The following is a 23,457-nucleotide window of genomic DNA, read 5'->3' on the forward strand; positions in this document are numbered from 1 at the left end:
ATTTATAGATTGCTTCGGCCAAGTAGTGAGTTAGGCTACTCATTTTGGGGGGGGGTTATCCGTGCAGTGCTGACCCCAATCATCTTTTGATAACTAGCGATTGGGGTACGTTGTTTAGTACTAGTTGGGCCCTTTTTGGGGTGGAGACGACTTGGGGAACGGCATGATTGCCGAGGGAAAGATAGTTAATGCGAATAAATCCTGGGATACATTGTTATCGGATGTAATTGTAGTGATTCAACCGGGCTGACTCTATCCACAGCCATATATATATATATCTTATTCGCAAGAATTTACGCCGTAGAAATTACGGCCAACCGTGATGGGGGCAGGGCCCACTCGTGAACAGGGGAGAACGGCCACTAAAGGAGCGGTGGTGCACCAGAGGGGGGGATTTTATAATAATATTCAAATAAGCATAAGCCGTTGTAAGATTTTAGCTTTACTTTCCCGTTTTGTAGAAATGTCCCGTTATTTTCGATTATTATTTCCCTTCAAACAAGCTTGGAAAGGGTGACGGCACTAAGGTTGAGACAAATGCGTTACAGTGGATTCATCACGCGGGGGCCTCCACGACGGGCGATTTTTTCCTCATTTTCTCTCTCCATGTTGATCATTCTCTTGAATAACAAGCTGACTGATGGACGGGGAAGTCGAATGTGAGGCATTGAAATGTTTCGTCTTGGTATATCATTGTGATTGTTCCTCTTGCTCGCATATCTGCTAGTTTCCTGCCCTCTATCGCCCCTTTTGTCCCTCCGAGAACATGCCATCATGAACCCGACCTCGGATGCCACTACGACACCCCCGATGACCGGTGCCATCCGGACTGAATCCCGAAGGAAGACATCGGGGGCTATAGCGAAAAGGGCCTGCGACCAGTGCAAATTCCGGAAGATCAAGGCAATACTTCCTTCCCTTTCTTGAGATTGTTGTTAATTTCACTGCACCTCCCCCGCCCGATGCGGTTTACTTCTGATACTTGAGCGGTCGGTCGTGGCTATGCTAACCTTCTTAGTACTGCACAGTGTAGTCTATCGCAACCATGCAAAGCATGTGTGTCTATGGGTTTTGAATGCACCTTTTTTCAACCCCAGAAGAAACGGGGTCCAACTGGACAGTGAGTTTACTAGAATAATGCTCTACTCATCTGTTGAGTGATTGCATAGTCTGACCACCTCTTTAGTCGTGTATCGCAGATCCGGCAGCAACAAACCCATGTGTTGAGCAAAAATTCCCCGACTCCACAGAGTCAAGTCAACTCTAGCGCCTTTCCTACCACTTTCCCTTATCAAGCAGAGCCTCCCCCGCGAGAAGAAAGTCGACATGATGCGACACCATGGCCTATTCCTGGTGGCGATGTTTCCGTGCCCGTCGACCTTGCGCAATCCCATGCGACGGCGGCGGTTGCTCCTGGCTGGGGTGTAGATGCTTCGTCCATGGCATCTCATAGTAACAGTGCGATAGGCTGGAATGAGAGAAGCGATGTGGAGTATTGGTTGCCGGATAATTTAGATGCTCAAATGCCCATCTTTGATTTCCCGGGCACTAATATCTACCTAAGGACATCTCTGCCCTCTATCATTCAGAACGATGCGGACTCCTCGAGTCTGCAAGCACAGGGTCTAGAATCACATAATATCCCAGCTCCCGTGCCTGATGTGGATGTTACCAAGCCAGAACCAAGTCACACAAGAGCTTTATGGCCCTCGTCGATCGTGGAGGCCAACATGATTCCATGGATTGACGTCTATTTTGATCGCCTGCACCCGACTTTGCCAGTGCTAAATCGGTCTTCGTTGTTCATCCGGATGTTATCCCATGAACATCGGAAAAATCCTCAGTTTGGCTCAATGTTGCTGTCGCTGTGCGCTTTCTCGCTGACCCAGCCTATTGAGATAGATGAGCGACCCACTTCTCAATCTCGAGCTGGCCAGGCCAGGTTAATGATGACCGAAGCTACAAGAATGAGAAGCTGCTCTGATTTTGGCGAAAACCCAACTATCGAGGCCGTTCTCACAAGCTTCTTCCTATTTGGATGTCTTTTTGGTAGTAATCAGCACAACGCAGCATGGCTTCGTCTACGGGAGGCTTTAGATCTCGCCGCTACATTGGGGTTGAACGACCCAAATTCTTATCGCGATTTACCTAGTGACGAAAAGGGCCAGCGTTTGCGAACTTACTTGGTCTTATCTATTACGGAGAGGTATGTCTCCTTTGGGCACTTTACCAACCTTCTTACTTAGCTGACATCAAATTAAGAGCGTATGCATTGCAACGTAGACACCCGATTACCTTTTGGGGAAAGCCTGGCTTTAGCATGCGCTCTGTGCATGATTTTATTCATAATGCCACGCATAGTCTTGTTTCCGGGATCATAGTTCATAATGAGAAAGATGCTGAAGGAATGATGGGCCTAGCCCGTTTAATGGAGCTCTTTGATGCTGTCGATGAGGATGTCGTCGATTGCTGGAACCGGCGGTGCAGCATCGACTCTGGTTATTGTGAAAAGCTGACTGAGGCGAAAGCTTTGGCTATCCACCAAAACCTTAGTCGAGTTAGCGAGTCTGAGCGATATAAGGGATATGACTGGTTTGAGCGCACAAAATCAGCTTCTGGAGAGACTCGCAACACCCAGCCAGCAATGGGGTTGAGAGAGACACAGTGTGCGGATGTTTTTATCACCAAGAAGTGGCTTCAGAATCGCGTATGGGTCCTATGCTCCACTCATGGTCTACTTAAGCCTTCGTCCGACCACCATGAACTCTGTTTCAACTACTGTGTTTCTGTCGCAAAGGATACACTCAAAATCTGTCAGTCATTGAGACTGAGCTCCATGGAAGCACATGGGATAGGTCTTGTGAGTCAGAATTTAACCCCAGAATGCATTCGGTTCCATGACTTATGTAACTAGGTTGAAAAATTGTACGACATCGCTGTCAGTGCCATCAGCGTATCGGCTAATGTCCAGCTATCTCTGGGAAATGGTTTCGCTCTGGTACCACCCGTAGCCGAATCGATGCCAAAGTCAAGCGTCTCGCCACCAAGTTTTCCAGGATCCATGCACTCAAGTGCTGCTACCACGCTTCCTCAGTCCTTGGCGGAGGATTTTTTACTTTTGCTCAATAGCCTGCGCGGTGGGAACCACCCTTATCTGGAAAGATATAAGGCCTTCTTGAGCTCCTCGAACATCAGGAGCAACACTTATAGTAACTGGTCTTCAGAAGTTCAAACAACGCATACTCCTAGCGGTGTTTGATTGCTGCTTATGTATTATCTTTGATTTGCTTTTCTCCTTTCTAGGCTTTGGCGTATTGATGGTGTCCCGATTAAAAGCATGCAAGGAGTTCGCCCTCGGGTCTCACGGAAGAAACATATTGAGTCAGAGTATTCACCAATTATTGAAGTCGGAGCCAGCTATCAAGCTGGCCCTTGATTTACACGTTATAGTTAGATCAAGTGCGCCAATGTATACCCAGGTTATGATGGGATGTGCCACGAATGCGGAGATTAAATGTACATCTTAGTTCTAACCTGTATTATAGATACACGATGATGGGAATAATGCATTAAAACGGCGCTAAGCAACATCTGGAGGGGGTTTCGAGCGATTTGGATATGTCCTTAATTCAAGTGAACTTTCATAGGTCCGCCATTTCCAGGCCGGAACACCTGCGTCGTACAGTTCGTCAATCTCTGCAAAGGTGCGGCCTTTTGTCTCGGGCAGAAAACAGAATGTGAAGATTACGATACAGACCATACAGCCGGCGAATATAAGATAGGCCTTCGCGCCTAGGTTTGCTGCATCTGGCGCGGTCAGCCGAGGGACGACAAGCGTAGTGATCACTGCGGTTGTTTGAGCACAGGCAATGGTGTAGGCCATGGTATGGTGCCGGAGTTTGGGTGTGGCCATCTCTGAAGGCATCAAAGTCGACAGTGAAGAAAACGACGAGGCCCAGAAAAAGTTAAAAGTTAGAGACAATGCGACAATTGCTACACGAGAGCGCCGGTCTTTGCTGAATGCTAGACCCCCGGCTAAAGCGTCAATAACGAGCAACACGCTCATCCCCACCAACGCGGTAGGACGACGACCAGCTCGATCTATTACAAAGGGCGCTGCTATAGTACCGGCAAGAGTACAACAAGATGCAATTACCGTCAAGGAGAAAGCATCTAAGGCGAAGGAATCATCCATGCCAATCTCGGTGAGGAAAACCGTAACGTAAGTCGTCGAGAGTATTACCCCGGAGACCTGGTTCAAAGAGAAGAACGACCCAGCTGTCAGGGTTCGGTGGAGGTGCTTCCTTGAGAATATCTCCCAGAACTTCACATTGGCCTTCAGTTCACGTTCCTTTTGTTCACAAAGCTTCATTATCTCAAGCTCGACGTCGACCTGCTCGTCGCTGAGGCCACGGAGTTTCCGCAAGTTGCTACGAGCCTGTGCCGATTCGCCTTTGGCAACAAGCCATTGTGGGCTTTCAGGAAGAGGTAACGTGCAGATAAGTAGTAACACGGGGAGAGCACACTGCACGGCCAACGGGATCAAGTATGACTCTCTCCCTCCTTGTTTTTTAGTCTCAGATACTACAACGGTTCCGATAACTCCCGCTGTCACGTTCAAGATATTGATTGATGTTACACTCCTGCCTCTCATGGAAGCGGGAACTACCTGTCAAGTAATTAATTATGTGATCTGTTTCATACATTGCAGCTGCATACCTCCGAAAGATACAAGGGAGCGGTGCCATTGGCGATGCCCATGGCAATGCCATTTATAAATCGTCCAGCCACGAATGCCGCCAGACTAGGGGCAAAAACTTGAAGCAATCCACCACTGATGGAGATAACGTACGCCATCAACACGGGCCGTTTTCGGCCAAAGCGGAAATTCAGCGGCGATGCTGCAAGACCTCCGAGAATCGAACCGACCAGCGGGACCGAGAATACGATGTTCTGATTGCGGGCGGTCAAGGTATATCTCCCAGTACTCGGATTGGGTCCTTGATACCTTTCGACCTGAGTAGATTCCATTGTCAGTGGGATTGGCGGCTTAACTCCCGTCAGAGGTTGACTTACAAAAGGATCCAGCGCCGCTACAGGCGAGATAATCTTATCATCAAAGCCAAAAAGGAATGACGCTGCCCCGAAGACCACGCAGGTCACCAACAAGAAGACATTAACGGTCCTCTCTTTTGAGGGACAATGAGATTCGGTGCTGGTCAGGTCCAGATGTTGTACATCACTTGTGTCACTGTCCACAGTTGAGTGAATGTCCGAATCTACCACTGACTTTGTGCTGGTCATCTTGAGCGATATTATTTGCATGCTTGGGTGAGCAGAGGAGAACTACTAAATTACTCATGTCACAACAAAGAGTTGATTATTTTGTGGGTCTTCATTCCATTCTCCTGTGGATGCTCTTTTTCTCCTTCTCCTTGTTCTTTTTCTCTCTAGAAGAAAGACGGAAGAGATTGAGACTTAAAGAATGGATATTGGTGGAGATAAGTGCCGTGGATTGTCTGGAGACTAAGCGGATCAGGAGGAATATCACCTTGAGGGACGTGGTGAGACATGGATATGTGTGAGATATATACCGTGACCCCGGATCTTTGGGGGGGGGGGGGGGGGCGAACCCCAAAGAGATTTATGGAGTAGATGGGAATTAAACATTGTACTCTGTATTGCTTTTCCAGTTCCACACTCAAAAAGACACTCGAAGTTTCAATAATGGGCCTGGAAAGGGTAAAGTCGGGTAGGGTAACGTATTTGAAAGGAAAGGGAGCCAATAATTCAAAAATCATGGAGGTATGGCCCACACAATCCATACCTACTAGTACAGTACAGAAACACGTCGTACTAGTTCCTCGTACTAGTACGAGGTACTAAGTAGGAATTAAGGATATGTTTAAATGGACGGCATTAAAAGAGAAAGAAAGGATCCACTACCTTTGAGACTTGAAGTTTCAGTAGACTACACTTTATATTTAGAATATCCTTGGCAGTATATCCCAACTTTCATTGCAATTCTTGCTACTGAGGTGGCTACGTACCGGTAGGTATGTACACGCATTTTCATCTTAAGTTCAAATACATAAACAACATCCATCTCCTAAACTCGGGCTAGTTTTGGCATGGTTCTCTCCCTGATATTTGTTAAAGCCGTTCATCAGAAATACAAACAACCTGGGGAGGATATTGCCTTGTCATGATTTACTTATCCTATCGGGATTCGGTACTCATATCAATTCTTCGTATATCTCACACAGCTAAAATTGATGTCCTGGAATCAGCCTAGCAGAACACCAGGGGGCGGGATCCATCGGTTGCAGGTTCCGCCACTCAGTGCGAATACTAGTACTGGAATACTTCGCCGATTTTTCGGTTCCATCAATGTTTGCGAAACAGCCAGGATGGACTAGCCGATCATTCTACAACTAGTGTGCGGTCTCCGACCGAGCCTGTCGTTCATGTGGGATACCTCCCCAAGGCAAATTCTCCGAGAATCCCCCGTCCGCTTCTCGACCGGTGGTGATAATTCTTAAAGCGAATGACAACTGCCCTCCGAGGCAAACGCCGTGAGGCAGGCCAGTGCCTCTGTTAGAATATTTCTTTGTTCAGAGCTTCCTAAAACCCCCCAGGTTTCCGCGGTTGACATCGCAGCAACCCGTTAATGCATAGCTACACCATACTATAGGCTTCCAGCCAAGCTAGCAAGACGTGTGTGTCTCACCAATCGATCGGCATTATCTTCCAATCAGCTGAGGTCCTTGCGACGAAGGGTCTGGGCTAGGGGCGGATTTCGCAAGAGAGATTTCCGTTTTTGAGCTCTTGGTTGGCTATATTCCCCGTCTATACTAGTCGCCTCATAACCAGCCGAATCAAACCACACCGATAGACATGCCAGTTCTCACAGGATGCCAAGGGGCGGCAATCCCTGCCAATTCGGTGCCCCAGACCCCATCATACAATCTTAACCTGATTGAGAAATCTTTATCGTGTGAACAGCAGGTGACGTCTGCCCGTGATGTTATATACTCGCGGCCATCGTTTCACCTAACCGCTCCCCACGGTTGGCTAAACGACCCTTGCGGTCTTGGATATGACCCTGCGACTGGCCTATATCACCTATCTTTTCAATGGAACCCCAAAGGCAACGATTGGGGAAACATCTCCTGGGGACATTCAGTATCACCGGACCTAATATCCTGGAAGACATCCCCAGAGCCATGTCTAACACCTTTAGCTGAGTATGATAGTTGTGGCATATTCACAGGCTGCCTTCGGCCTTCTGACATCAACGGGGCTGCCGGGGCCCTCACGTATATATACACTTCGGTGAGACGTTTGCCTTTACATTATACTTTGCCCTATGAGGTTGGCAGCGAGTCGCTCAGTATAGCTGTTTCACGGGATAACGGCGTAACGTGGCAGCGTCTAGACTCCAACCCAATTCTACCAGCGCCTCCTATGGGTCTTAATGTAACTGCTTGGAGAGACCCTTATATAGGAGTGTGGGCAGCGAAGCGGGGTGAACACGACAATAACATATTACCATCTCCCAGTCTTTCTGGGTTTCTCTCCGGTGGAATCGCTGGGCGGACACCAACAGTCTTCGTTTACTCAGTCAATCCTGATGATCTTAGAGAATGGAAGTATGCGGGACCTCTCGTTAACGTTGGGCTGAATTTCCGGCCATCAAGGTGGTCGGGCGACCTGGGGGTAAATTGGGAAACTACAAACTGGGTGGTACTGTCTGACCATGAAGGAACCACGAAAAACTTTATTATCATGGGCGTAGAAGGGTGTTTGGTGTCTGGGAGGAAGCAAAAGAGGGTCTCTCGATCGCAGCTATGGATGGCCGTAGATCCACGTCCTGAACAACCGAAGTGCAAGCCCATAGATGCCCTCGCCGACTATGCATTTTCCGGAATATTCGATCACGGGTGTGCCTACGCCGCCAATTCCTTCTGGGATCCGGTCACGTCACAATACATCGTCTATTGCTGGATCACGGAAGACGATCTTCCAGATACTACCCGGCATCAACAGGGCTGGAGTGGTGTGATATCTCTCCCACGCGTTTTAAAGCTGACAACATTGCGCAATGTTACAAAGACACGTTGCTCCAATTTGAGTGATGTTACGTCTATTGAGAAGGAAGCCAACGGCGAAGGGAGTTTTACAATCCGCACGTTAGGCATTGAGCCCGACCAGAGACTTAAGAAACTTCGCAGGGGAGCGCAGAGCATCACGAATGTCCCATTATGCGGCCGGCAACATTGGGACAATTGCGTATCCTTGACGACATCAAGGTGGGAATTAAAAGCTGAGTTTGCAGTTGGGAAGCTGTGCAAGTTGGTGGGGATAGAATTTGAGCATGACTTAGGTAGGTCTTCGTTGTCTGGGTTGAGGATTTTCCCAATTACCTTAACAAGCATAGCTTTCTACGGTTCCTTAAGCGACTGACACAGGCTCCTAGATCCCCGTAATGGCACCGTCCTAGCATGGGCACCATGCAGTGAGACATTCTCGATCCACCGACCTCCTCCTTACGATCCGGACATCAACCATAATCCGGAGATCGCACCGCATACTTTGTTTACTTTCGCAGATGAAAGCGGCATGGAGAAAGAAGAGACACTTCGGATTCATGCATTCCTCGACCGAAACGTCCTAGAAGTCTTTATAAATGAAAGAACGGTCATCTCAACACGCATTTACACGCCATGTGTCGAGTCTGCCAGTCGGCTACGATTCTTTGCTGAATTAGACTCCAGCGCACCAAATCTGAAGCATGCCCCTGCTGTTCTCCTACAAGCGGATCTTTGGGATGGACTGGAGGTATCATGATTTGTACAATTAGAATATATAATACAACGAATACCGCGATTCGATCATATTCACACTTAATTAGTGGGCAGAAGCTAGTTCGTCGAGACCTGAATGGTATAGAATGGCAAGTAAAGTGGCATCGTCGGTCAAGGATGATATTCCTAGATCCTGAAAGGAAATTTGAAATCATATGTATCACCCAAAAACCGGTTCTACATAGGGGATACACTATACTATAGATGGCATTATGCGCCCTGTTTGGATCAGAAAGGCAACTACTGGCTGTAATGACTTACAAGAAAGGGCGTCACTTCTGGACCTAAGTATAGTGTTTTCAAGATCGATGTGACATTGCTACTATCCTTCCTATTCCCACATCTGTGCCAGGTGCAGTCTGGAATACAGGGGCTGACGACAGCATGGAGTGTAAGCTACCCGTAAGTGAACCTCGACCCTGTAGAAGCCTGGGATTTATGCCTAACCTGAATAAAACGACAGACCTTCAGTCAAGTCATCGGTAACTACAGAGTGGCCAGCAACGGAAGAAAGAAAAGGTGAACTAACAACACCTATGATACCAAGAGCCTTGCAATCTTCTGGGGTTTGCTCTATACAAACATTTACAACATTGAAGATAAGCCAAATATGTTAAGTATCAACTATTATTTTATTGTTGTTACAAGTCAACTATGGTGATCTGTACAATAGGTCCAAGTTATCCTGGACCACACATGGTATATATATGTTATGCTATATATGCAAAAATCATTGAGCAGAGACATGACAAACCAGCAGGTCCTCATTGTAAAATGATGCCTGTTCTACTATAGAGAAAGAAGAAGGGACCGTGGGGTTGTAAGAGAGCCATTGCATATCCACAAAGCTGGACATGATAGTTCTCATTTATCATGACCATTGAAATTTTTAGCTGCTGTTCATCCATACGCCTCACATTCCAAAATGGTATCATTGATTTTCATTACAAACTCCGTATATGACCCGGCAACTGGACGAAGAAAGGAGAAGGCGAAGGCCATAGGGTATAGGAAGAAGGCCAGATATTAAAAGAGATATAAGGGAAAAGAATGCGAACCGCGCGTGAACATTCACCTTGACTTCCAAAATTTCCACCCTGGCAATGTAATCTGACCATCACGCTGATAGATTCGCCAGTAGTAAACCGGAACGCCAGCTACAATAAAGGCCACAACAATCAAGGTTTGCAAGGGCTCTGCGATGACCGCTCGACTGAGAAGAAAGATGCTAACGCAGCAAAAGATGATAGGAGTTGAGATCCATGTTTTGTACGGTCGCTCCAAGTACGGTTCTCGAATCCTGAGCACAATCAGGCCCAGGACGGTGAGGAAATAGAATGTGTAGCCCGCGACACCGTAGAAGGTGACCAAGGTTTTGAATTCACCGACAATGACGTATACCAACGTGAGCGCGCTGTTCAGGGCCATGGCATTGATTGGTGTGTATCCGATTCGAAAGCGCTCACCAAAAAGGCGTGAAATAGATTGACGAGCCCATGACCGGTGCTGTAGTCGATTGGTTGCGGGATATTCTCGAGTCCAGAGGTTGCCAAATATTGAAGGCAGATAACCTTCCTTGCCGGCCGCATAGACCAATCGCCCGCTGGTGAAAACCGTCGCATTGAGCGCCCCGAAGCAGCTCGCAGAAACAATGAGCGCGAAGACGAGAGCGCCGGCTTTTCCAAACACCTTGTCGCCGAATTGAACAGCAATGGTGTTGCTGACCTCAATGGTCGAATGCGGTAGGACTAGGAAGTAGGAGATATTCGCGAGTATATAGCAGAGAATGACCAATGGCATCGCAGTATGAAGCACACGCGGGAGGTCACGATTGGGGTTTTTAAATTCGCCAGTCACGTAGTTAGTCTGTGTCTTATCAGCGACGGGCGCCCAGGTATAGAACATTGGTTATAGAAGTTAAGTGTCACATACGTTATCCCAGCCATCGAAAGCCCAAAGGCCGGCGTACAATGCGACCGCCCAGGCTGATATGTCAAGATTAGTATCTTTAAACCAACCCGACTTCCATTCTTCATTTGCACTCCCATCTGATGAGAGGCCCGTGATCGCCACGACAACGCCAATGATGGTGACTGCAAGCAAGGCGATGAACTTGAAGAACATAAATATGTCACCGATGCGTGCGGCTAATCTTGTGGAAATGCAGTTCAGCAAGGTCACCATCAAGACTCCTCCAAATGCGACAGCTTTGTTAATCCAGGGATTAACCTGCTCGACCTCAGCACCGACCACAGCCCGCACAGCGTATTCCCCAAATATGATGGCAATGATGGCAGCACTGCCTGGCTTCAGCACAAGAACAGCACACCAGGTGAAGAGGAAGCCTGCCAATTCTCCGAAAATCTTTGCCAAGTACACCTGAGAGCCACCATTCAACGGAATTGCTCCTCCTAGTTCTGCATAGCTGGCCGCTCCAGTCCATGCCAGCAGACCTGCAACTACCCATGCAATGAGGGACGCGCCAGGGGAGCCCGCGTTGGCATTGACCTGACTTGGTGATGAAAAAATCCCCGAGCCAATGATCAACCCGACCACAAGGGATAGGCCATTCAAGTATGTTAACGTCTTGTTCCTTTCCAATGAGCCATCGGCGGCCCCGCTTTCACGGTCAAGCGCAGAAGGCGCGCCTAACGGAGCATACCCCCCAGCCGTCTGCGACAAGGGGAACAGCGTTCTCCCAAAATCAAACGCAGATGATACCGAGTATGACCGGGCCGATCTAGGCCTCCCAGAGTCGAAATTTGTGGCCGCATAGGAATTCGAGAGAGGATCCTCATCTTCAAGGGAGAGCTTTCGGGAGGACGAAATACCGGAGGGGGAGGAGCCGGAGGACCTCGCGTCCAATTCGGGCGAGGAAGAGGCGAGCGAAGCGAGCTCTAGAGAGTCCCGAGGCGCATGGCTATTAGCTGACCTGCCTTCGGAGTTCAGAAACACCATTGTGGTTTAATGGAGTCGGGGGTTTGAGATTAATGAAAGCGGGAGTTCAATGAAAACAATCCATGCCAGGTTAGCTGCGACAACGAAAATAGAGAGAGAAAGACGAGCTTTCCTTGCTTATGTGTAAACCTCCCCTGTATGAACACAGAAGTGACCGCAAGGAATTCTCGTCTTTTTCGGCTGAAAGAAACAGGGGAAAGGAAAGACGAGCCCCGGTGCTGTAGAAGAATACAGAGTGATCGTCGTTTCCGCCAGATCAGGTCTAGCGTCCTTGTGCCCCCCAGATCTTTTCCGCAATTACGGAGCGAGCATATGAAGATATAACCCGTCCGATTCCCTCTCTTTCCAACGATCCCATGAAGCCTAGAACTTCGGCTCGGACCTTGTCTCTATTCAGTTCCCCGTTTCCCCTCTGTAGGTCAGTTGGTCGGATACGGAGACGCCATGCTTTCTCTTCCTCTTCCCCCGCATCGTCGCCGTCGAAACAACGCCCTTGGCTTCGAGTCGCTGTCGTGACCATCGCAGCAGCTGGAATTGGTGCTTATATCAGGTCCCAAGAAGGATCGAAATCCACAACGCTGAACCCCATCACATTTACTCCATATTTCCTAGTTTCAAAAGAGCCGGTATCGTCGACCGGTAGTATTTTTACTCTCAAGGCGCCTAAGCCGGCCAGTGATAATTGTCAGGTCTATGATGAAGCATGGAAGACGGGTGTCTGGAGTGTGATGTTCAAACAGCCGCAGCTACAGATTGGAAGAGACTATACACCTCTTCCGCCTACGTCGGTCGAGGGAAATGAGGAGTCGCTACGCTTCTTCATTCGTAGGGACCCTTTCGGCGAAATGTCCCGGTATTTGCATGGTCTTGATATGGGAACTCGCATAGAGATGCGTGGTCCGCAGATTGAGTGTGAAATTCCTTTAGATACCCAGCAGATTCTCTTCATTGCCGGTGGAACTGGTATCGCTCCTGCCTTACAGGCAGGACATACGCTCCTTAGCCGCACAGACGGAACACATAAACCGAGGATACACATCCTTTGGGCGAATAGGCGACGGGATGATTGTGTTGGTGGTATAAATGATAATACCATGACGTCTAGGTCGCGAGCGTCCTGGTTCTCCGGACTCTTCAAGTCATCACCAGCCGATCCACCTCCAGCTGATCCCGTGAATAGGACTGCTCCTCTCCCTTCTCTCATTGTCAGAGAGCTCGAGGCTCTCAAATCTCAGTATCCGGGACAAGTCACGGTGGACTATTTTGTGGACGAGGAAAACACATTCATCGGGAAAAAAACTATATCGGACGTTGCGGAATCTGCTATTCCGGCTGAGGGACCTGAGAAACGCAAGATGATCTTAGTCTCGGGACCGGAGGGCTTCATTAGCTACATGGCTGGACCAAAGCTCTGGGCGCAAGGTATGGAGCTTCAAGGACCGCTTCAGGGGGTCATCAAGGAACTTGACTTGAAGGATTGGGCTGTGTGGAAACTCTGACGACCAATTTCCTGCATATTCAAATGCTGGTAGAGGAAAAGGGAAAGCATAGATATCTTTATTATGTATATATCTGTATAGAAGTATAGAATCGGGTATTTTGTCTGTCGATAACTGACTCATAACCTCCGATAGCGGAGAGTCTTGGCGCTCTAGCTGCTTTTATCGGCACTTCCCCAGAGTGAGAAATAATGCGCTTCTTCTCATTCGCCAGACTTTCGCTCGCAAGAAAGGTCAACTCTTGAACGTCTCCTGGCAAGAATGGCCGTAGGTGCTTTCTACCATATCGTCTTAATCTCTAGCTGACCCCATGCAGTCTCGATTGATACCGTCCGGTGGCCCTGGCAGGCGCTGGGCATCCCTGCGCCTGCCGAGCACTCCTCAACGACGTGCGTTCGCCTCCACTAGGTTCTACTTCCAAGATATTTTTCAGTCGCAATTAGAGGATCCCTCGTCAGCTGCGATCTACTCCTCTCTTCAGGCGTCGAGAGCCGTTCCGCAGACCCTCACAGAGAAAATTGTTCAGAAGTACTCCGTTGGTTTGGCCAAGGACAAATTCGTCAAATCCGGCGACTATGTCACTATCTCGCCTCACCGGTGTATGACTCATGACAACTCATGGCCGGTTGCACTGAAGTTCATGTCCATTGGTGCAACAAAGCTACATGATCCGAAGCAGATTGTGATGACGCTCGATCACGATGTCCAGAACAAGTCGGAGAAGAACCTCCAAAAGTATCGACAGATTGAAGAGTTCGCCAAGCACCAAGGAGTTGAGTTCTACCCCGCTGGAAGAGGTATTGGACATCAAGTCATGGTGGAAGAAGGCTATGCTTGGCCCGGTACTCTTGTGGTTGCTTCCGATAGCCATAGTAACATGTACGGTGGCGTCGGCTGCTTGGGTACTCCCATCGTGAGAACGGACGGTGCTAGCATCTGGGCCACTGGGAAGACATGGTGGCAGATTCCACCGGTTGCAAAGGTCACTTTGACTGGTATATTACCACCGGGTGTGACCGGCAAGGATGTGATCGTCGCTCTTTGTGGGTTGTTTGATAAGGACGACGTCTTGAACCATGCAATCGAATTTACTGGCTCTGAGGAGACTATGCGCAGTCTATCGGTAGATGCCCGGTTAACGATCGCCAACATGACAACAGAATGGGGTGCCTTGTCTGGCCTGTTCCCAATTGACAGCGTATTGAAGGGATGGCTGAAAGGCAAGGCTACAACAGCAGCCATGGGGCTTGCGGAAGGTCCCTTCAAAACCTTAGCCCCCCAGCATTTCACACACCCGCTCCTTGAGCAGCTGTTTGCCAACCCCCTGACTGCTGACAAGGGAGCCAAATATGCTAAGGAACTTTTCCTGGATCTTTCTACACTTTCCCCTTACGTTTCCGGTCCAAACTCCGTCAAGGTTGCCACGCCTCTCAAGGACCTGGAGGCGCAGGATATCAAAGTTAACAAGGCATACCTCGTCTCATGCACTAACTCGAGGGCTTCGGATATCGCTGCAGCTGCTAGAGTTTTCAAGGAAGCCGCTGAAAAGAATGGTGGCAAAGTCCCCAAGATTGCCGACGGTGTTGAGTTCTATGTTGCGGCTGCGTCTATCCCTGAGCAATTAGCAGCAGAAGAAGCTGGTGATTGGCAAGCCTTACTAGATGCCGGAGCTACGCCATTACTGCCTGGATGCGCACAATGTATCGGGCTGGGAACCGGTCTCTTAGAGGCTGGAGAAGTAGGAATCAGCGCCTCGAACCGTAATTTCAAGGGTCGTATGGGAAGCACTGATGCGAAAGCATACCTTGGTAGCCCCGAAGTCGTTGCCGCTAGCGCTTTGACCGGAAAGCTCAGCGGCCCGGGCTGGTACCAGGCGCCGGAAGGTTTGGCTGAAGTTGTATGTGGAGAGGGAGATGGAATTCGCGAGGAGGATCGCATGCTTACCGCCGAACAAGCCCTGGAGAAATTAATCGGCCAGATTGATAACTTGGTTGCCGATGGTGAGAAGCAGTTTGCCCCAGAAGAGAGTGAGGAGTCATCGGGTGATTCCCTTACGGAGGTATACCCTGGATTCCCAGAGCGTGTTTCGGGTGAAATCGTTTTTTGCGATGCCGACAACATCAACACCGATGGTATCTATCCTGGTAAATATACCTACCAAGATGATGTTTCCCAAGAGACAATGGCTCAAGTCTGCATGTCCAACTACGATGTTCAGTTCTCGTCGATCGCCAAGGAAGGTGATATTCTAGTCACTGGTTTCAACTTTGGCTGTGGAAGCTCCAGAGAGCAGGCAGCGACTGCCCTTCTGGCAAAGAAGATCCCGCTCGTCGTGTCGGGAAGCTTTGGCAATATCTTTTCTCGCAACAGTATCAACAATGCCCTGATGGGTCTGGAGGTTCCTCGTCTCATCAACCGTCTCCGTGAGAGCTTTGCTGGAGAAGGAAGCGACAAAGCTCTCACGCGCCGCACTGGTTGGACCCTAACCTGGGACGTCCGGAGAAGCCGCATTGAGGTTCAGGAGGGAGAGAATGGTCCCAAGTGGTCCCACCAGGTAGGTGAACTGCCTCCCAATGTGCAAGAAATTATTGCCAAGGGAGGTTTGGAGAAATGGGTCAAGAACGAGATTGGGGCTTAAACAGTTTACTGTCGAAGTCGCTGAACATTTCTCAACCTCAAATGATCTTATACCCGAGCATTTTGATCCCCCTCCCCTGCATGGATAGATTTTTTCTTTTTTGTCCGTTACCGTGGATTTATGTTTCTAGTTGCCAGGTGCGGTAGACGGTTTGGGATGGTTATTCATGTACAAAAGAGCGGTTTTGTTGTGTATTTCGAATAATGTCTTTATATCATCATCATCATTATTATTAATATTCGTCCAATCGTGACTAAGTGGAGGTGGCTGTAAGATACGACGAGCGAAGATGCACTGCCTGTGCGACTGACTTGTTCTAGACTTGGTGGCTGTGTTTCGGACGATCGACCTGCCCTCCAATGCCTTGTCAGCCTACATACATGCTCCGCTGTAGTTAATTAACGTTCCTTGACCTATAAATTCCCCCAAAGCATTATCGAAGAATTGGCTTTGGGTTTCTGGGGTTCGACTCGTCAACGCCGCAGCTGTGGACTCCACGCAAGTCGTGCTTTTATCTTGACTCTCCTCTGAAGAAGGTCGTCTTCTCTCCCTGGGGTAGATGTGATCTGCACGCTATTGATTGCCTTTCCCACTTAGCCCTTGTTAGGGTTGTCTATTTGTCTGTCACAGAAGCACATACACGACCTGGCGCAACACTCCTCTTTCCTTCATCTATATCCTTCCTCTCATGATACTTTCGTTGTGAAGCGAAACGGATAACGCTCCTATGGATCCAGGTTCTATATTTGGCGTGATTTCTGGCGCATTTCAGCTTGTGCAGGTCATCACACAGACCGCTGCGGGGTTGGCGACGTTGCGCGAGAAGTTCAGCCACGCAGATCTCACAATTCGGTCACTCCTTTCACAGTTGTCGACCATCGAAAGAGCCATTACAGAGCTGGATGAGTGGGCAAGGTTCAATACTCGCGACACAGCTGAAGAAAATGAAATTGACGAGGGTCTCTTTGTTGCGTTGGATGGCTGCCGGGCCGTCATGGACGTCCTTTCCGATCAGGTCGCTACCCTCACCAGAGGCAATGACACACAGTTTGGGATAGGCACTCGTGTAAAGATCCTATGGAATGAGGACATAATGCGAGGCCATCAGGACAGGTTACACGCTCAGATTCTCGCGCTACAACTTTTGGTTCAGGCCTGTAATTGGTGAGATTCTATTTACATGTTAACGACAGGCAGATTTGGGCTGACCCGCCGTAGTAAATCGACGTCTGACCAACTCAAACTGCTTCGCAGAGCAGAAAACCGTCAAATTATCCAGAGGGTTGCCAGTGACACAGCGACACTTCGGTCCTCAAGCAGCTATGCAGCCTCCCGCGCCGATAGCTCTAGCCTGAGTCATCGCCAATCTTCGTCCGGAGATACTGTCTTTGACTTCGATGGGAGACTACTTTCCTCTCCCCCTTATCGTCGTATACTCTCGTGGTCAAGAGCGGAAACACAATCTACTGCCAGTAATGGCAACGAAAGCCGGAGTACTGATGAAGGCTATGGCAGCGGTTCGGTGAACACACCAAATATGTCACGGGCAAGCAGTCTTGTACTGCCAGTTCTACCATATGACACAATCCGCCCGGGACATGGCCATAGTAAGAGTGTGTCATTCAGACCCTCTAACTTTCAGCCGAACCCAACACAATTCCAGAGATGGCAGTCAGACTCCACACCCTCTTCCCCAATCAGCCGCTCTTCGAGCTCCAAGCGGGAAAAGATTCGTGCAGCCTTCCGGCAACTGAGTCGCTCGAAGTCAGTGGCTCACGATCCTGTACGAACCCTAACAGGCGGGTCAATGGCAGCACGGCGGATCAATGGACGAGATATGCATACCAGCATCGACCTAACAACACCAGAGGGGGCTGCTGCGCCACTTATCGTCAAGACAGCCCAGTCAGGCTCTCGTTCAGATGTTGAGAGGCTTATAGAAAGTTGCCATGATATTGAAGCCTGCCATGTAAATACTCGAAGAAATGCATTACTGGTAGCATCGCACTGTGGAAACGAAGAAATCGTTGAATTGCTCCTTCAAAGAAACGCTCGACTAAATGTCACAGATAAGTCAGGGTCGACTGCCCTACACCTTGCTGCCTCTCGCGGTCATTGTGAGGTTCTCAAATTGCTTCTTTTGGAAGGCATTGACACGGAAGCCCCAAATTTCAGGGGCAGAACTGCGCTCTGGCTTGCGGCAGAGAATGGACAACTTGAAGCCGCAAGCATCTTGATTGCCGGCCTAGCTAAGGTCAACGCGCGCGCTGAGAACCAAATGACCCCGCTGCATACTGCCGCAAAGGAGGGTCATGAAGCCGTTGTTGAATTTTTGGTTTCGAATGGAGCCGATCTGGAAGCCAGAGATGGAACGATGATGACAGCACTGCACCACGCCTGCGAAGAAGGTCACATGGGCGTGGTTGAGCTGCTTCTTACCCACAAGGCGGACATCGATGCGGTTGGAAGTGATAACAGGACGCCACTTGTTTGTGCCGCAGCGATGGGCCGGTTGCAGGTAACGCAGGCTCTGCTAAAGAGAAAGGCATCCCCTAGACAGGTCGATGATGCTTCTATGACAGCGTTACACTGGGCTGCTTACAATGGACACACAGAAGTTGTTGACCTTCTTAGTCAAAAGAAAGACATTCTCGCGGTGACCAACATTGCTGGTCGGTCAGCTCTGCACTTGGCTGTCCTGAATTCTAAATTTGCCGTTGTGGAATTACTCCTTCGCAAGCGTGTTCCAATGGAAACGCAGTGCCGTTCCGGGTTTGCTCCACTTCACTATGCTTGTATAACTAAAACTGATAATACCGGAATTGTGAAGCTCCTGCTCATCTCGGGCGCCAATATAGAAGTGCAAACGAAGGACCAACAAAGGCCAATTCATCTCGCCGCAGCTCGCGGTTCCATAGCATTGCTTAACCTACTTTGTGACAAAGGCGCATCTTTGATAGCTCGAGATGCTATTGGAGACCGAGCGCTTTGTGCAGCATGTCGGTATGGACACACAGCTGCAGTTCAACATCTCCTAGATCGGGGTTCACCTCTATCTTTACCGTACGACGATAAGTTGCAGGAAGATTCTCCTCTTTGTCTGGCCGCAATGGGAGGTCACCTTCCCATTGTAACGCTTCTGCTTCAGCGCGGCGCTTCCGTCCTGAAAAAGGACGAACAGGGATGGCAGCCGTATCATCATGCAGCACATTACGGGCACCCAGATGTTTTGCGACTCTTGCTGTCCTGCAGTCCCACGGGGTGGGTCATGGAGGGAGCAAGTGAGGACTTTACGATGGAAAGGATTGGCTTTTCACCTTCTGCGGATATCTCGGAGGAAAAGAAGAAGGCGATACAGGACTTATTGAGCGAATCACGGCGGCGACCAGTGGCAACGACCGAGAGCATTCCGCCCGGAGTTCCTCCATTTTTGGGTGATGTGATGCTGAGCACAATGCCAACAAGGGGACAAAATCGGCCTTCGGGGCTGGCTGGAAATCAGTATGTGCCGTTCACAGGACAAGTTCCAGTTATTCAAGAGTTGCCCGGGACACTGGAACAGGGCCTGCCCCCCAGTCGATCCACTACCCCGGAGCAGATGCACCGTGATACGAGGCCCCGCCGTGGCTCTGGCACTCTCTTGCAAGCTCTACCCGAGCAGGGCTCGCCAGAACAGCACATTGCTACACCTCGCGCTCGGTATCCTCAGGCTTTGGCAGAAAGACCGCAAAATGAGGACTCGAATTATCATTTGCAGGAAGGTGTAAACTCAGCAGCGGTTGGAGGCTCAGCGCTCAGCGATTTACCTCCAGGCACCGTGTACCATCTTTTAGAGGAATGGTCCCAGCCATGCTCAACAGCATCCCCAGTGTCGATGATTAATAATCCTGTCTTGGAACCATCAGCTGCAGTGAAACTAGCCCGAGAGGTCTCATGTGAGGGCCCAGGTAGAGAATCTGACGCAGAATCAATATCGTCGGTATACACTGCGCCAGAAGGAGTTGTGTAGCTAGCGACTTGGAATGGACATGGCGGAAAGCCCCCACAGTCATGGAAACGATTGTGTAAACTTTCAGCCCATAGGGTTGAGTAAATCAGTTGCAGACTAGACCGTGAGGGGATGATGTGATCGGGGAAACCCGCAGAACGACGGCTATGGCAAATGGTAAACTACTAGTAGACGGCATCCATCTTCATCCATGATGGGATCGATGACTCCTCGATCTGTAGCACTTGACCTGGAATCAGGCCGCATTGCCCAATAGGCTTGCAGCATCCGGCATGACTCACGGGCAAGTTCCCGGGACAAAAGATGATGATGAAGAAAAAAACAAGGGGAAAAAGGGAAAGAGGAGTAGTCGGGGTAGTAGAGGAATTCCAACCGATAGAGAATGACTTGATGGACCTGGAATGTCTCCAGCAGTTGTTCTCCGAGGTGTGTCACTTATTCGCAAAGTGAAGAAAACCGACCAGTCTTTTCCCCCAAGAAAAGAGAGAGAGAGAGAGAGGGAAATCTCACCTCTGGAGGATCATGTGGAAAGCTCGAGAAGTAAGGCGATGGTTCAAGATTCGAGCAGAAGAAAATAAGCAGGCAGCATGAATCAAAATGTTAGTCATTGCTGCTGCGTTGCTTCATTGCCGTGGATGCCTTGAGGCAGACATGGTTTGGCCCCGAGAGTATAAAAACGACTCATGTCTACAGCCTTCTTCTCCATACTCTTTACTCTTTACTATTTACAATCATCTACAAAGCCGAGGCCATACGAAGCTATCCCCCTCTGTTCTTTCTTCACTTCTTCTCGTCCGCCTCTATGATCCTAATCTTTTCTTTACTCTCTTCCTATTATTGTCATCAGACCCCTTTTCTACCTCCCTAACTCGGACCTGATATAGTCTCACGATACTCTGTAGCGATAAAGGTCTTGCGTGACGATGGATTTATCGGGTAACCGGTCCAGCTGGTCCTCGACTGACGCCAAACACTCAATGGCACGAGGAGATTATAACGCCCCCTCAGTCTTCCAGACTTTCCGTCCTCACATAACCGGTCCATTCGACTTCGCAGCCATGCAAGGTCGCGGCGGTTACAATGACCCGAATGATAGCGGCAAAGATAGTTGGGTTACCTGAACCATCGACAGCTTCTTCTGCACTCATATGGACGGCCATGGCAGAGAGGCATCATTAAAAGCGGCTCCGTTAGCGCACATTGTAACGGTTCACTTCCCAACGCAAAACCTAGTACACAGTTAGCAAAGAGCCAACACCTCTCCGGATGAGCAGCGAGACATACTTCTCAAACACAACCCCCAGAACGTCCTCCACGTCGCCGCTCTCGCCCTTACCGGTTATTGTCGCCAACGCATCGGCCGCAAAGCGCAGGTGTTCGGCGGCTGTCACGACATCTATTTCCATCTCAATAGGCTGTCGCGCATGTTCATGGCTTAGCATTGGCGGCGCATGGCTTCTCGAAGTTTGGGTCAGGAAATCATCCAAATATTGCAGGCATCTTTGTAGATTAGAACTTTGTCGATGTGTCACTCCTAGAGAATCTTCCCAATACGATAGATTATATTCTCCATTCGCATCACCTTCGATACCCGATGGAGATGCAATTTCTTCGAAGGTAGAGATAAGCCCGCGGATGAACTCTTGTAGATGACCCGGGTCTTTCCGCTCGGGTGCGGATTCCAGTTGCGCTTCATGACAAGAGATGCCGAAGATGCGCTTCTGCGGCACAGTAGGAAATATATCACCCACTGTGGCGAGCAACTGCGGGGGCAGAAGCTGACTATTCTGGTCATCCAAGGGCAGCCGGTCGCATTTATTAATTGCAATAACAATGCACTTGTCCGCTGCAACACAGTCATTGACCGCCTCTACTACTTCCTGCTCGATTGACAGCTGATACGGTATGTCATCGGAGGTGCCTTTCTCCAGAGACAAGACCGCAACAACAACATCGGATTCGAGAGCACGAGCTTTGGCGCGCCGAATACCTTCTTTTTCAACCGCCCCGATCACGACCGATCCTTTCCCATTGACAGGCTCGGAACGGATTCCGGCCATATCACCAAGCTTACAGTACCATCCGCTCAGGTCGACTCCGACATCCACGATATCACGGGTGGTTCCTTCTTCGGTGCTAACAATAGCAGCCTCCTTACCTACGATCCGGTTCAATAAAGAGCTCTTGCCCGCGTTGGGCGCACCGAGCAACGCAATCTTGATTCCATGGCGTAATAGCTCCCCTTTGGAGGCGTTCTGAATATGGAACGCAACTTGAACCCGCAGTGCCTGCACTTGCGACGCAACCGAGAGTACCAGCTCATCGGAAGACTCGTCAAAATGCTGATCTTCGGCGAAATCGATCAGCGCTTCAAGCTCCCCGCGTGCATAGAGCAGCTGCTGCCGCCACTGCTCATATCGCCTAGACAACGCATCACTAGCACCTCTGACAGCCAGGCGACGCTGCTGTTCGGTGTCCGCAGACAACGTATCGCCAAGAGCTTCTATCTGCGGCAGGTCCAGTCGGTTGTTCATGAAGGCACGACGAGTGAATTCGCCGGGTTCGGCGTAACGAACGAGCAAGTCTGGTGAACTCACGCGGGCAATAGCTGTAAGGACGGACTTAACGATCGCTGGCCCACCGTGAAGATGTAATTCAAGAACGTCCTCCCCTGTAACTGTCTTGGGGGCTGGGAAATACAACACCAGGGCCCCTGCATCAAGGACGCTGCCGCTGGAAGGTTCACGCGTAGAGTCGAATAAAGTCCGTACAGCTGCACGGCGCGGTCGGGGAAGCGGCGCTTTTGGACATAACGCTCGATATACCTAAGGGTGAAAGACAACATCAGCCACCTAGCAGCCCAACAGGTTGTAGACAAGTTCAGCTTACCTGCACACATCCTGGGCCTGATACACGCACAACCGCAATGGCAGCTCGACCAGGCGCAGTCGAAAGGGCGTAGATGGTAGAGTCTCCATCTATACGTGACTGTGTCGGTCTCGAAGCGGAAAACGATCGGCTTTGCGGTACCGCCGGACGTGGAAACAAGACATAGCGCGAGGGATGGACAATATCCCGAAGGAAAGCGCAGCTATGCCTGCTCCATGACGGGCGAAAGGGAATCACCCGGCGCAGGTTTCGAAGATAAGACGCTCGCATGCGCAAAACGGCACTTGCGGCAAAGTCAAAGAATAAGTATGATAGTAGAAAGGAAAGATTCTCCAAGCAGTTGATTTATCGCATCTGGTCACGTGGGCATAAGGGAGATCCATACCATGTATGTTGGATTTCTTTTTCCTAGGGCATGTTCACCTCCTTGTTTTCTTGTAAAATATATTAAAGGATATATATCTATGTTTCCCTATATATTACTTTTGTTCGGGGGGTGTTATGTCCCTACGATCCTTAGAGTGAAGTTGTCATGTATGGTTTCTGTCGTTGGTGACTTCACATCGTAAGATACAGTGCAACCAACCACATGCGTGT

At 49.6% G+C, this 23,457-nt stretch overlaps 8 protein-coding genes across 8 annotated transcripts; 5 read left to right on the top strand and 3 right to left on the bottom strand.

The window, feature by feature from the left end:
• Positions 1-1,064: 1,064 nt before the first annotated feature.
• On the top strand, positions 1,065-3,259 carry BDV37DRAFT_275294 (CeGAL family transcription factor; the record flags this gene model as incomplete). Its single annotated transcript, XM_032085375.1, has 4 exons — positions 1,065-1,120; positions 1,187-2,206; positions 2,284-2,860; positions 2,915-3,259. 4 exons carry the CDS (start codon positions 1,065-1,067, stop codon positions 3,257-3,259), a joined length of 1,998 nt encoding a protein of 665 aa, XP_031936720.1.
• A 321-nt stretch (positions 3,260-3,580) lies between these two features.
• On the bottom strand, positions 3,581-5,304 carry BDV37DRAFT_287617 (general substrate transporter; the record flags this gene model as incomplete). The annotated part of the gene is made up of 3 exons (XM_032088139.1): positions 3,581-4,669; positions 4,720-5,016; positions 5,077-5,304. The coding sequence occupies 3 exons, from the start codon at positions 5,302-5,304 to the stop codon at positions 3,581-3,583; spliced, it is 1,614 nt and encodes a 537-aa protein (XP_031936721.1).
• A 1,593-nt stretch (positions 5,305-6,897) lies between these two features.
• BDV37DRAFT_287618 (glycoside hydrolase family 32 protein) lies at positions 6,898-8,850 on the top strand (the record flags this gene model as incomplete). The annotated part of the gene is made up of 2 exons (XM_032088140.1): positions 6,898-8,386; positions 8,480-8,850. 2 exons carry the CDS (start codon positions 6,898-6,900, stop codon positions 8,848-8,850), a joined length of 1,860 nt encoding a protein of 619 aa, XP_031936722.1.
• A 986-nt stretch (positions 8,851-9,836) lies between these two features.
• Positions 9,837-12,003, bottom strand: BDV37DRAFT_231295 (putative amino acid transporter). The gene is made up of 2 exons (XM_032080351.1): positions 10,800-12,003; positions 9,837-10,733 (listed from the first exon to the last, which is right to left on the bottom strand). The coding sequence occupies exons 1-2, from the start codon at positions 11,823-11,825 to the stop codon at positions 9,939-9,941; spliced, it is 1,821 nt and encodes a 606-aa protein (XP_031936723.1). The 5' UTR covers positions 11,826-12,003; the 3' UTR covers positions 9,837-9,938.
• Positions 12,004-13,479, top strand: BDV37DRAFT_231294 (cytochrome b5 reductase family protein). The gene has a single exon (XM_032080350.1). The coding sequence runs from the start codon at positions 12,182-12,184 to the stop codon at positions 13,322-13,324; it is 1,143 nt and encodes a 380-aa protein (XP_031936724.1). The 5' UTR covers positions 12,004-12,181; the 3' UTR covers positions 13,325-13,479.
• Positions 13,480-13,585: 106 nt separating this feature from the next.
• On the top strand, positions 13,586-15,962 carry lysF (homoaconitase LysF; the record flags this gene model as incomplete). The annotated part of the gene is made up of 2 exons (XM_032088141.1): positions 13,586-13,591; positions 13,641-15,962. The coding sequence occupies 2 exons, from the start codon at positions 13,586-13,588 to the stop codon at positions 15,960-15,962; spliced, it is 2,328 nt and encodes a 775-aa protein (XP_031936725.1).
• Positions 15,963-18,065: 2,103 nt separating this feature from the next.
• BDV37DRAFT_231375 (ankyrin repeat protein) lies at positions 18,066-20,655 on the top strand. Its single transcript, XM_032080352.1, has one exon. It carries the CDS (start codon positions 18,241-18,243, stop codon positions 19,969-19,971), a length of 1,731 nt encoding a protein of 576 aa, XP_031936726.1. The 5' UTR covers positions 18,066-18,240; the 3' UTR covers positions 19,972-20,655.
• Positions 20,656-21,181: 526 nt separating this feature from the next.
• Positions 21,182-22,949, bottom strand: BDV37DRAFT_287623 (tRNA modification GTPase; the record flags this gene model as incomplete). The annotated part of the gene is made up of 3 exons (XM_032088142.1): positions 21,182-21,200; positions 21,256-22,796; positions 22,869-22,949. 3 exons carry the CDS (start codon positions 22,947-22,949, stop codon positions 21,182-21,184), a joined length of 1,641 nt encoding a protein of 546 aa, XP_031936727.1.
• Between the last annotated feature and the right edge of the window lie 508 nt (positions 22,950-23,457).

Source organism: Aspergillus pseudonomiae (genome assembly GCF_009193645.1).
Source record: "Aspergillus pseudonomiae strain CBS 119388 unplaced genomic scaffold BDV37scaffold_97, whole genome shotgun sequence".
Taxonomy (NCBI): Eukaryota; Fungi; Ascomycota; class Eurotiomycetes; order Eurotiales; family Aspergillaceae; genus Aspergillus; species Aspergillus pseudonomiae.